Raw genomic sequence first — 14,806 nt, 5'->3', positions numbered from 1 at the left:
CACAAAAATTGTTAGTAGTAATCCACAGTACACTTTCGGCCCCCCAGCAATGTATAGCCACAAGTGTAACATCAATCAGATGTAGGGTTGAGGCAAAAAAAAAATCGAAGTACCGACGATCCCCGCCCTTTGTGTTTAAATGAGCCTGACCGATGTCTAGAAAGTGGATCGTATTATGCGGAGTATTGTGGTAACTGTAACAAAAGATACAAGAGTATTGTGGTAACTGTAACAAAAGATACAAGAGTATTGTGGTAACTGTAACAGAGTATTGTGGTAACTGTAACAAAAAATACAAGAGTATTGTGGTCACTGTAACAAAAGATACAAGGCGATGCATGATTCAATATGTCGGTTTTATTGAAACCGTTTTCAAGAATAAATGAAATTGTGCAAGATGGCATATATACATAGGAGACAATGTTTTGAGGGTAAAATGAAATATGCTATAGTGGACAGAGCAGAAACAACACGTTGAATGAACAGGTATATTATACTAAGACTGTACTGTACTAAGTACATACAGTGGGGCCACAACATAGACATAAAGATGTAATATAAATAGATAAAACAAACGAGTGATAAATTACACATTCAGCAGGTCACAGTAAAGTATAAAAGACAGCTTCTCCGGTAGTACATGGGAAGGTCTGTCAGCAAACTGCGGATGGTCGTGAGTTTCCTCCGGGCTCTGCCCGGTTTCCACCCACCATAATGCTGGCCGCCGTCGTATAAGTGAAATATTCTTGGCGTAAAACACCAATCAAATAAATAAATAAATAAAAGACAGCTGGATATCGACTAGGCTGTGAAACTAAACCATTGAAAATGCTTTAAATGAAACTGAAATATTGAATCATGCGTCACCTTGTATCTTTTGTTGGAATTACCACAGTACTCTACTTGATAGAGCTTATCAATGGAAATGAAAGTATTTGGATGATATTATGATGTATAACAATATGATGTTTGCAGGACGCCATTTGGTGTTCTGTGATAATGGGGTGTTTTTGGCTAAAGTTGTGTTTGAAAGCAAATGTTGTATAATCCGTACTGTTACGGAAAACTTTCTGCATTATAATAATAGATCAAAACACATTACCGGACAAATGCTGCGTCTCAATTTAAAATTTCTAACATATGGCGCCAGATGGTAACTGTTGTGAAGAATTGCTTTCCAGGTGTCAAAACACATGCTCAGGCTCTTGCCAAGATTTCATATTTTTCTAGTGTCTATAAGATATTCTGCATAACCTTCAGTCGCACTAAACAAAATTGTTTAGGAAACGATAATTGTAGATTTGACCATTGTGCTGCTGAAATCACTAGAAAAGAATTGTTTTCAACGTTTGAAGATGAAAAAATGGCGAATTATCACGTCGGTTTTAAATAATACCTGCGCTTAAGTTTTTAGTCCATCCCTGAAACTCATCGTATTACCTTGGCACAAATCATTCCATGGAAAGGAGTCGCCATGTGACCTAATTTATGTATGTATGGATGTATGCTCTTAGTCCTTATAGGGAACAGACAACGAAGGATATGAAACAGAACTGCTTCGTGGTGGATGTTGGGTTGTGAACAGCTAAATTTGAACACTACAACAATTTCATTGCAGAGAGCTATATAAAACGGACAGAGCCGGGAAGTGTTTGCATTGCAGTGCGTGGTGTTATTTTCTCTTGTTGAATAGCATAAACGGTTTTACGTTCCACTTAAGTCCTTCTAGTGTTGTTGGATATCAGGCGGAAGCAAGTAGGTGCATTGCAGGGCTGCCTGTCCGCTGAACACTCGTCACTTTGACAAAACGCCGCCATGGTTGCTCCGATCTCGAACTGCTGAAGAGCTACCATTTCCGACCACTCCGCCCGTTTCCGCGTTGTCTCGGATCGTCCCTTATGTGTAACTGAAACGAATTAATTTCTGTTCTTTTGTGGAAGGAAATTGATAAACATAAATTTACCAACTATTAATTACACTGAAGGAACCAAGGACCTATCATAAACATAATGTTAAAATTATCGGGGATCCACCTTTTGGCGATTTAAATTTTTACATCATACTCCTTACTGCGGATGTGCCGCTCTCTGCACTCGCTTTATATAACTGCTACTCAACCTGTGGACGGTGGTGGGTTTGCCTCGGGCTCTGCCCGGTTCCCCTACCATAATGCTTGCCTCCGTAAGTGAAATATTCTTGAGTACGATGTACAACACCAATCGAATAAATAAATAGATATTAAGACAAGTCTACAGGCAAATCATGTATTCAAATTTTGAACAAAGCCAAGATCATTGAAGCACAAATTCAGTGCGCTAATCACAACATTAGGTTCTTTACGTCTCTTATGAGATATCTGATCGTAGTTTTAGAATATTTTTTGTCGCTATTGCGGAGCAAAGAAGATTCCTTTGTCTAAGAGAAAAGTTCGCAGGCTATAAAGCATTTAATTATTATATGGTGCGAAAGTTTGTCAGTAAGTTGCTAAAGCTAGGTTTTTTACCCCTCCCCCCCCCACCCTCCACCAAACTTCCCCTGTGCTCTCTGCTATCCTCCACTCATGAAACTGACCGTTACATGGCATTAAACAACAATTAAATACATACCACCCTCTAGTTTTAGGCCCTCTAAATGTCGATAATATTCGTGTGTAAAATAAGTTTTAAATCCTCAAACAAGTGCGTTTGTCACTAGCAATGTAAACGTCAGGTCTAGAAAAGTTATTGGAACAGCCATTATTTAAATAGGTTATCATCAATGGGTCGGGTCTTTATAAGTTAATGCTCTTGGAAAATTTAGTGGGTGCGACCCGAACATTTGAAACAGGAAACAGCGGACTCGAGTGATCACACGGAAGATGTGTAATTAGGGCAATATTACTGGTCAAAACAAACGTAGATATGACAATCGACACACGCCTTACGCATAGAGATGAAGTATTTATTTAATTTTTTGATTGATGTTTTACGCCGTATTCAAGAACTATACGACGGCAGCCAGTATTATGGTGGGAGGAAACAGGGCAGAGCGCGGAGGAATTCACGACTATCTGTAGGTTGTTGACAGACCTTCCACATACGGCCGGAGAGGAACCTAACATCAGCCGGACTGACATCGACCGTATTAATGAGAGACTTCTAGTGTTCTAGTCATGCAGTATTTTTTTGCAATTTCAGGGACAATCGTATCATGTCGGCCATCACCGGTAAATTCCATTACAGAGCATGGTTCCCATGACTAACAGCGTGTTTTTTTTCTAACTTTCCCGTCACAACTCGTGATTATAAACAAATCTACAAATAGAAATAAATTGTAAAGAATCCAAATCCGCCACAGCCTGAATGAGATTCAAATTCAATCTTTTTTGTGTGTGTACTCTCCAAAGTAAATTAGTTTTCTGTCCTCAATAGAGCATGCAGTGCAGTGCATCGTTCTCTGAGCATGCATATTTTATGTATACAAATGCATTTGTGTAACGGCAACAAGCGAGGCTGAAAACCGACAGCAGACGAAGCCTGTCCGACGCGGATGGTTTCGTCGACTGTATAAGTACGCAGATATGTACATTGCCCATGCGAAGTTCTCACCAGGGATAAGTTATATAGCTCTACCCCTGTCATGGCGCAGATCTGCTGCCAGTCCGAGCAAAGGTAGGTGATCTTATAATTCCTGATAAAACTGACTGAGAGCGCGTGGCCTTGCTGATTGAGAAGCTGACATGCCATTTGATATTATGAACAGAAAAAAACAAGAGGAGCATGGTTTGGTTGAACACCCAGGAGGCCAGATGATACGACGGTACCTGCTGTATTGACAACACACACACATATATATATATACAGGTGTGCCACCTTGTTAGCCGTGGTTGACAGGCAAGGATCGAAGCCTACATATGCGTCTCATAAACGTTTCTGCTCGAGGCACACAGGTTAGGTCTGTCAGGGTTATTTATAGGAACATGATATCAGATTCTTTTCTCTGAGCTGTAAAGACATTTTCATTATCTTCATCTATTCGCTCTTCCCGATCTGCTTGCTGGCCTCCATTGAGATGTGGGTGTAAAACGTGCAGTCAGTACGTTCCCTTCGTCTGTTTCGTCTGGATTTTAGATCCAGTGTCAGTATAATGTGACTGGGTGGGATGTCATGTCTGGTGTCTTTGGCATGATGCATCAGTGGCGGCAGCACTTTGGCCTCAGTATATGTACACACATCTAATGACCCCTCGTCGTCATATGATTGAGTAACTGTCAACCACGACGTAAAACTCCAAACATACATACATCCCCAAGTTTGCTTACGCTGGTTGGGGGTGTGTACGTTGCTACTGTTTTAAGCATATACATGGACAGTCGGGATAAAACCCTGACTGAGCTAAATTGACAAGAGGCCGTATTTCACCGTTAACGTGTAACCATATGCAATGTATCGCAATGTCTTCGCTGCTTAGGTTTTACATGTTATAGATAATTTTTCATGATTTCCGTGCTTCCGTTGTTCTTACTCTGTCTAGAATTAGGGGTCAACGAAATTACCATAATTTCAGATTGCTATTTAGGATATCAATAAGGCTTGAACTCTTTTCAAGTTCTCCACATAAACTGCGCTCAAAAAGTTAATCTGTAAATTTTAACAGAAAGTCTGCTGTCTGAGTAATGCTAGAACGTATTCTGTTATTGCAACAGGCTATTCTATTAAATATAGCTCTCATATTCTATTAAATCAACATATAGATTCTATTAGACTAACAGGATATTATGTTGAATATGACACAATGTTATGTTATAATAACAAAATACATACTAGCATCACTCAGGCAAAAGACTTACTGTTAAAAGTAACAGATTAATTGTTTCTCCACGCATGTATTGTAACCAAAGCGTTACAAATGAGTAATCAGTGTCAAGTGAAATTTGATTCTCTTGGAACTTAAGCTCTGATAGGCAGTTCTTTAAAGGGACGCCGAATCGATTCTGATTAGCTGATGTGAGAGATAGGCAAGCCCAGACGTTGCCCAGACTAAACTGAATTTTGACTATGACAGATTTCTTCAAGCGTTCCCAAAGCTGGAGGGTTTAAGCCATATTCCTTACAGCGCATGCGGCGCTCTCTACCTTTCTCTTTACGTCACTGCCACCACTACCCAATTTTGTACAGAAATCTTGACCAACGCCGAGGTCACTGGGGCTATAGTGATGTCAGAGAACACTAACAATCCAGCCCAAACGTTGTCTCTAATAATACTTTGCCCATATGCAGTCTCTTTATCTGGGGTATGGGGATAGGGCTAAGGCTAAACAAGCCTACCTGCCTCTCATAGACTCTAAAGCTTGTCCAAGGATGGCAGTGATGTAAAGCGAAAGGTAGAGAGCGATGCATGCGCCGCAAGGAGTATGGTTTAACCCAGGAAATCCGATTCCCACTGTCAATCGTCGATTCTGTATCTCTTTAATTAAGTCAGTCTGTTGTTTTGTCTATTTGTCGGTCGATTGGTGAACACGTCAGTTTCATGTCTGTCATCCTATATTTTAAAATGGATCATTCGCTTTAGGGGAAGCCTGCGTGCCATACGACCTCGACTTTTTGTGGGATCATTCAGATATTGCGACTTTGCGCCTTTATTTGTCCGTCGTATTTTGAGTAGAATGTTGTGTTCGCTAGAAGAAATCAATCTTTGACCAATGCGTTCGGAAAAATCTTTCCACTGTTCCTTCTAAGTCAGAAATTTTGGTGAGTATCCTTCCGGAGGGCGGTGGTTTTCTTCACCATGAATTTATCCGGCGTCATGTTGGTGGATACACGTTTTCGGCTCCATGGCTATGACTTGATTAAATTTTGAACATAATTTCTTCATTTTTCCCATTATTCCGGATTTTTCAGACTTTAGACAGGATCAAATTTTTATGTTTTTAATACTTTACATTGTGAGAAATGTTTTTCACAAACCTATCAAATTGCAGCCCTTTTTATCATGGTGTTGATAACGTGATCAGACTTTGATAATATTTGCTATTTTTTTTTATTTCAATTTGTCCTACGATTCAGAGATTAGTTTCAATTTTTCTTGAGTTTGAGTGTTATGCTCCTTTGTGAACGGGTCTGCTCTACCCAGTATGCGTTGTTGTGTTTCTTAATATTACCCACAGCAACACAATGGAGGTAGGTGTATATCCTTGTAAACTCCATCTAGTTTAATGTATTTATCTATTTATCTTTTTATTTATTCATTTTATCTGCAGAAACTTAATATATGAGAATATTGCAGTATCGCAAATGATACATTGTATGCCTGCAAGTATAAATTCTGATTTAATCAGATGTAATAGTTATTAAGGTGACAGTATATTACATCACAATGGGCCATGCCATATAATAGAGTTTTGCGGCTGGGGTAAGTCAATCTTTTCGTTTATTCAGACGTACATGTACTCAACTTTTTAACCCCTCGGGTCAAGGTTGCTGACAGATCAGCCTCTAGTGTCCATGGCCGCCATTTTGCCATTCGCTGGAAAGAGTTGTACCCTTTTGTCCTTTATTGATAAACATGATGTCCAGGATATAGGAATGGCAGATTTGGTGTGCCTGGGGAGAGAATTTGGCTGTTAGTCCAACTAAGTGCTCAAAGGGAGAAAGGTTAGTGGCTGAGACCAGGACGCTTTCGCACCCAGACACTTTCAAACTCACTATGTTAATAATTTACTAGTCTCATTATTTTGAGAATGTCAAATGCATTAGACTGTGTGTAGTTCATATCAGCAACATGTAGTAATGTCGGAATATACAATAGTTTAATTCATAATGAATTTAGTTTAAACTGATGGTGTTAGTAGTGGTTCATTCAGCCGTGGTTTTCGTTAATTATGTCGTGCTATTTGACAGTCAGTTCCCCACACAGCTCTTCAGGGTATAGTTATTTTAAATAACCGCTATCCAAGTTACTTTTCTAATGTCCATTGATTAACCATTTTTATTTTTGCGCGAAGCATGGGTTCTGTTGAGTAAAAACCCAGGCTATGAATGCTTTTTTTTCTGTTCGAACGCGTGAATGGCATTATGCATCCATCAGCTGAGTTCTGGCGGAATATCACGCATCAAGCTGCGTGGAACAAAGCCTGTCTTTATTCTCGACTTACCGCAATTTCCGGTACATTTCCGTCATACTCTTCCGATTTAATGTATTGTTGTGTTTTGTTTTTTATTTTTTTTTTGGGGGGGGGGGGGCATATTGACATTTTCAGGACAATCACGCCGATGGTATCTTTGAAGCCAGTATTTAGGTATGACCATCTATTGAGTGAGTTTCGCCGATGGCCAATTTGAAGTTATTATTGAATACTATCGGCATTTTCCGATGGATTTATGTCGACCCAGCTTCACCAGTAATACATATGAACCATTTACTAGTGATCATTTGGTGAATCACATATACCGATATTAATGACTCTCTCGAAGAGGGAAAATAGCTTCGATTTATTTATTTTATTTATTTGATTGGTTTTTTACGCCGTACTCAAGAATATTTCACTTATACGACGGCGGCCAGCATTATGGTGGGATTAAGCCGGGCAGATCCCGGGGGAAACCCACAACCATTCGCAGGTTTGCGGGAAGACCTTCCCACGTAAGGTCGAAGAGGAAGCCATCATGAGCTGGGCTTTAACTCACAGCGACCGCATTGGTGAGAGGCTCCTGGGTCATTACGCTGCGCTAGCGCGTTAACCAACTAAGCCATGGAGGCCCCCGAAAATAGCTTCGTATACAGAGCTGTGTCACTTCGCCTGCAGATGCCTGGGCACAGTTACACAAAGCGGCGTACGACACATTTTTTTATCGTACATTTGTCGTGCGATATTTTATTATTTTGCGATTATCGTACATATAGGACATCTTTATGAAACTGGCCTATGGTCTTGCCAAAATCTTTAAAAATGGTATTTATTGCTGCCACGCATGACGCTCACCACCGAGAGGTTAGAGCAAGGAAACAGGACTGGTCTTCCCGATGTCAGTATAATGTGACTGGATGGAGTGTCATGCCTGGTGTCTTCGGCATGATACCTCAGTGGCAGCAGCACTTTGGTGGCAGCACTTTGGCGGCGTGGACTCGCCCCGCCACAAAGCGACACAGTCTATGTACACACACCTAATGACTGTTCGTCGTCATATGACTGACAAAAAACACATAACTACATCCATACCACAATACCACACATGAAATCTAAATACGCTGGGAAATCGAAACTTTCTATAAAAAGTCATTCCATTGTGCCGATAATTGTCAGTTTTTAAAAGCGGAACTCACTTTAAAGATCAGCGGCATGCTGATATCATTGTTTTCCCTTCCAGATGTCACCAGCGTATTTCAGTTCAAGAACTATATATTCCATTGCTTTAGCAGCCTTTGGAACTTATATATACAGGGGCTTAAAAGCTAGTTGATGGGGAATATGTTGTCTGGTATTGTTGTGGACGAGAGTTTAAAATTGCTTACCTTTTGTACCGAAACATTATGCCTTGGGACAGAGTATCATTTATAAACCTCAGCCTTGATGTATAAAGCAAGCGCCGTGTGGATCTTTTCGCTAGGTGTCTGACACAATTGGAAAACTCCCCCCGGCGATGTCAGGAGTAAAAGCTAACAGATGTGAACAGATGACACATGTGCATCCATTCCATAGACCAAAATATTAACGTTCTCAGTGAAGAACATGACAAGTGGAATGTGGAAGGACATTCTGAAGTGAAAACTGGGGACCTCCGTGGCCGAGGTAGTTAGCTTGCCAACGCGGTGCAGTAGCTCTGGAGCCTCTCACCAGTGCGGTCGCTGTGAGTTAAAGCCCAGCTCATGATGGCTTCCTCTTCGGCCTTACGTGGGAAGGTCTTCAAGCAAACCTGAGAATGGTTGTGGGTTTCCCCCTGATCTGCCCGGCTTATTCCCACCATAATGCTGGCCGCCGTCGTATAAGTGAAATATTCTTGAGCTCATGCTGGCTTACTCTCCGGCCGCGGGAAACTCTGTATTTATATTACCTTTATTCACCATATTTATAAAGATTTGATGTAATCTTTAGATATGACAATCGTATGGCGGGAGTAAAGTCTGGTGAGAGACCTGTTGTATCCCATACATATAATTCTAGCACAGTCGTGGGTTTCTTCCGCGCTCCGCTCGGTTTCCTCCCACCATAATGCCTGCCGCCTCCGTATAAGTGAACTATTCTTGAGTACGTCGCAAAACACCAATCAAATAAATAAATAAATTAAGTGAAAACTTCCCATTATTGTGATTATTTGGTTGGAAATATAGTAAATGACATAAAGTCTAGTCCATGTCTAAGTCCATGACTCATTTTTGTTAAATCCTTAGTAAACTTCCATTGATTTTAGAAATGTGTTTTTAGGAGTGTTTTCAAGATACTATAACACTAGAAAAATGAAAGTTTCCGCACCCAAAGCAATAGTTTACATTTAAAATTACTCTTTTTTACTCTAAGCAACAGCTTAGGCCATTTAGCATTGTCCTTGAATCCTGAATCGGCCATTTCATGGCTCCTATCTGTTATGTTGCAAGGTTATATCCATCATTTCTCTCACTGTCAACATGTTCAGCCCTCCCCTCCCCTGCCCACTTCCTCTCTACTATCATACAATCTCTTTATGCTGTCGTCTGCATCAGGGGTTATCATTATCGAGACGCTATTATAATCTGCAGCTGTGATATTCGTCTACTGGGCTTTCAGAGAGCAGTTGATACTTTCAGTTATAGACAGTTTCATTGATTTGATGCTACACGCCAAGAATGACTAGACGTAAAGGTAAACTAGCCAATCTCTGCCTTTCACTTGAAAGTTTGCGGCTTAATTGCATACCCATTTATCTGTTCAGTATCGATTGGAAAGTGTGTTAAAGAAAGCAGACCGTTTATTGCTTACAGAAGGTAACTTGGCTTTTTAAAGCTATGTACAGGTGGAATTTGCAACTGGTAACTCATAAGGTTATATTACATTTCATATGTCACATGGCGTCTTCACATATCGCTCTGATACAGTTTCTCATCATAAAAAAAATTCCAAAACGTCAAAGTTTGTCTTCGTATAATGTTCTCATGCCACAATTTTCCTTGCATAACGTTCTCGTGCCACAGTGTGTCCTTGCACAACGGTCTCATGCTACAGTTTGTTCTTACATAAGGTTCTTGTGCCACAGTTTGTCCTTGCATAAGGTTCTCATGCCACATTGTCTCCTTGCATAACGTTCTCGTACCAGTTTGTCCTTGCATAATGTATCGTGCCACAGTTTGTCCTTGCATAACGTACTCGTGCCAAAGTTTGTCCTTGCACAACGGTCTCGTGCCACAGTTTGTTCTTGCATAAGGTTCTCGTGCCACAGTTTGTCCTTGAATAAGGCTCTCTTGCCAGTGTCAGCTTGCATACCGCTCTTGTGCCACACAAAACATTCCAGATGCCAACGTTCTCATGTCACAGTTTTATTCTCGCGTAAAGTTCTGGTACCACAGTTTGTCCTCGCATAACGTTCTTGTGTCACACTTTGATTCTCCATACAGCGCTCTTAAAACATGTTTCTTTGTTGTGTCTCCTATTTCAAAGGCATTCTTCTCATACCATCATTTGTCTCTGCACCTCTCGTATATTGTGTTACCTATGTGCCTTCTGGTGTCCTCAGATAGCAACATTCTGCTTGTGTGCCTTCTGGAGCCCCCAGATAACAACACTTTGCACCTGTGCCACACTCTGCAACAAAGAACTCAATCGTGGACAAAAACCACTATCCATACGTTAGGACCGATTAGCGCGCGATGAAAACACCGTAATCACAAAACGTGTATATGCTGTAAAATGCTAGGTGATAACATCTTACACACGAGTATCCTTAGAGACGACGTTACTATTTTCTTTTTTCAGCGCCTCTGATTATTCGGTTTGCAGTGGAAATTACCACTTTCTTTTGTCATGCCTGCACATTGTTCTCCGACCTTTCGAAGAGAAAACAGGCCAAGGGATTTATCTTCAGCTGTGCGGCAGCATTGTGTCTTTCCGCGACAAACACGGAAGTGGAGTAACCTCCCTGCATTTGCAAAGAACTTAACTAAACTCATGTAGTGTTTTATCTGTTGAGGATTAGTGTTGAACGTTTTTATCGGGAATTCGTCGTGGTATCGTCCACTCCAGGTTTCATTTGAGTCAAACTGTGACGAATAATGACATCGCATACTTGTATTTCGCATCCCAGGCAGTCAGGTATCATTTGTCACATCCTTTTCTCCTCCACCACAACGCTGATGTGGAAACGTTGTTCTAGCTGGCTCTAAACTGTTATATTTCTTTTGTATAGGTCGGCTTGATTTTCACAGTATTGTGTAGTGTACCCTCGTATCAGTTTTCAAAGCGTCTATTATATTTGAGATCAACGTGATTGTAAAGAACACCACTGTTTATGGTTTTATTATTTTTTTTGTTGATATGTATTTCTTTTTTGTTGTTTGTCTTATATTTCAGGTGTTTTTTTATTTTTCGAAATTATTTCATGAGCATTATGTGTTCCCCACAGACGATTTTGCATATTTTTACACATGGTTTATTGATTGATTGATTGATTGATTGATTTATTGATTTATTCATTCCTTCCGTTGTTGTTTAACACCCTATGCAACAGTTTTTCACTAATACGATGGAAAGAGGAAACCGGAGTGCGCGTAGTAATCCACAGAAATTTGGCAAGATTCTGACGATCTTTCCTACGTGTGTATGTATGTATGATTGGGGTTTAATGACGAACTTAACAATTTTTCTGTTATATGACGACGAGGAGTCAATAACTACAAGTATGTGTACATATATTGTGTATTCTTGTGAGAGGGCGAGTCTATGCCGCCAAAGTGCAGCCGTCAATGAAGTATCATGCCGAAGACATGGAATCCGATCTAAAATTGATTACTGTAACCTTACGCGTCCTTCCAATAGGTCACGTTAATCAGCACATGGGTTAAGCAATGGGTCATACAATGAATCAGTCCCTAATCACAATGTGACCTTGTGGGTCGATTCACCAATGATCCAGTGTGTCAGTTAAATAATTTGCCAATCAATGAATCTGTCGGTTTTCCATGCCCTTTAGTCCACTGGTCGTCTGTAGAAGTCTATGACTTGTCCCGTTGGTGTTCTAGCTAGATGACATTGGAGTCGGCTATTTTGTCAGTCACTTTGTCTGTTGTGGTATAAAATTAATCGATCTTTCTTTTTGTCTTCCTCAGATACGGATGATCTGCCGACGATTTTACCCCCGAAACGCCGCCGTACCCAGACCAAAACACCACAGCCTCCAAAGAAGGCCATGGAAGACCCCTTGGACGGCAATATTTCGCGATTGGCCCGGGAATTTCCACGGCACAATTGGCTAGAAAATAAAATTAAGAACATCACCGCGGGACAAAAGACGTCATCGGACACAAATTCCTCGCCTTCACCTGTGCCTACGACTTCAAAGCCCCCGTCACCGAGTTCCCTGACCGACGCCAAGTCGACGCTAAGACAAACTGACGACTGTCCACCACCACTTACGCCTATCGGCTCAGCTAGTCAGACCAACTGCAATGCCCTGGATATGCCAGACACCGACGGAAGCCAGCAACCGGAGACCACTGCTGAGGTTAACCGAAATCTTACTGATGACCAAAGGTCAAGGTCAGTTGAGCAAAATGGCAGGAGTCGGGATGATGAGGTCAACGGCGAGGAATTTGTATCCGAATCACGCGAAAAAGTGCCGTTTACGGCCACAATAGAAAGCATTATCCACCACGCAAAGCTGGATAAACAAAACGACCCACCGGGAGACATGTGCCGTGAAACAGCCAATAGTGACGCCGATGGTCGCTTGACGGGACAGAACGGAGAAATCTCTGCCGGCTCCCAACGTGGAACACCAGCTGCTTTAATAGATGTTGGCTCGGTTTCCGTGACAGAGAGGGTGGATGATGAGGCGCCGGAACATCAGTCAGGGACCGAAAATTCTGACGCAACCAATGACCCTACTGTGTCCGCACCTCTACAAAAGACGGACGGAAGTGATAATGTTGATATGCTCTCCAACTCCAACCCGCATTTGGAAACACATTCTGAAATGGAATCATTGCAAACCGACAAGGGCATATTACTGTAAGTAACTCTTTCTTCTTTTTTTGAAGTTTCTTTTTTTTTCATTATTATCATTTCCAAAGGTAGAAGATTAGTGTGCTTGTGGTTCAATTTTTAGATTAGCGTTATACTAGATTTGGCGCGACATCAAATGACCGTTTTGTTTTAAGGCAAAGGAAACACAGAAATGAAGTATATAGTTAGACATTGTTCATGAAAATATTTCCCTTTATTTGTGTAGAGTTTTTACAGCTGACAAAAATGATTTTAAAACACCAGATTCTACGGTGGTCTCTACTGACCAAGAGGTTATTAGTTACATCACATCCATATTTCTTTGCAATTGGGAAGATCTTGCAGCACCCTGCGGATGGTCGTGGGTTTCCCCCGAGCTGTGCCCGGTTTCCTCCTACCATAATGCTGGCCGCCGTCGTGTAAGTGAAATATTCTTGAGTACGGCGTAAAACAGCAATCAAATAAATAAATCAGATCCATAATTTTTGCTTGAAATAATTCGTTTCAAGGTCCACTTAGGAAAATATCTGTATCTGCAGCCTATATCTGTGTTAAATAGCATAAACCCGATGTGATGTCATCGGTCCCAATATGGCCAGGAGAGGCCACCATATAGAATCCAAAGTTTCCAATGCATTTACTGCTTTGTGGCTTATGTCGTACCCAGAGCGTCGACGTCAGCGTTCAATGATATACAGAAAGCAGTGTTAAATAAAATGTTAGGGGTGGTATCTTAAGCATGTATTGAGCTCAGCGTTTTACACATATGTAGAGCATATTCGTAGATTCGGTGTGTGCATATTAAATACAGTAAATTACTGAATTCCTGACTTGGTGTATTGTGTGTTAGAATCACTGTAAAACAAAATGTTAAGGTTGGCATCTTAAACAAGTACTACATCCATATAAAGCAGAATGGCACAAGGGAGATGTTTCATCGCTAATGCTCTGTGAACATATTAATTAACGTAAATTACCAAATTCACGATTTCAGATCTTTATGCGTTGTGCTGAAGTTTTGCATTCGTGTTTCTCATACAGACAAGCTCTTTGGTAGTCTTGCTACTTATTCTAAATGATGAACATTATTTAATGGTCATTAATCGGACACATAGTTTAATTTAGTCTCTAGCGAGGCAGCTTACTTGCCTTTGATGAGGCATCTCAGTGAAGCAGTGCTAGATAAAATAGCGGTGAAAATCTGTCCTGTAGCAATGAGGCACATTACATGCACTCTAAGGACTCCTTAGTCGTCATATGATTGAAAAATTGTTAAGTACGACGTTAAACCCATGCACTCACTCACTCACTCACTCTAAATTAGGGATAAAACTATGCATGTGTGGTGAATATCATTTGCCCCTGTTAATGCAAGCACCTCAGGGCAATGGAATAAGTGAAGCTCTTGTATTTGAGCCTGCTCCCAGGCCAAGTTAGATGGTCAAATCTTTATTTATTTTATTTCTTTATTATTATTGATTTATTTGATGTGTTAAGCCGCACCTAATCATTTGTTACTTCCCTTACAGTTCAGTCCTTACTGGCGAGTGCACTTAGTAAACCAAACTATATTTTCCAGGGGTCTCCATGGCCGAGTTATTAGCGTGCCAGCGCGGCGAAATAACTCTGAGGTTATGTGGT

At 40.9% G+C, this 14,806-nt stretch overlaps 1 protein-coding gene across 1 annotated transcript in view; it reads left to right on the top strand.

Moving 5' to 3' along the window:
* Positions 1-14,806, top strand: part of LOC135477221 (uncharacterized) — a 70,913-nt gene that overhangs the window by 43,156 nt on the left and 12,951 nt on the right. Inside the window, exon 5 of the mRNA XM_064757384.1 lies at positions 12,271-13,171. Coding sequence (XP_064613454.1) covers positions 12,271-13,171 — 901 coding nt within the window. The remainder of the gene's footprint in view (positions 1-12,270; positions 13,172-14,806) is intronic.

This window comes from Liolophura sinensis, chromosome 10, assembly GCF_032854445.1.
Source record: "Liolophura sinensis isolate JHLJ2023 chromosome 10, CUHK_Ljap_v2, whole genome shotgun sequence".
NCBI lineage: Eukaryota > Metazoa > Mollusca > Polyplacophora > Chitonida > Chitonidae > Liolophura > Liolophura sinensis.
Note: the sequence above shows the minus strand (reverse complement) of the source record. Positions and strands in the feature narration are given on the sequence as shown.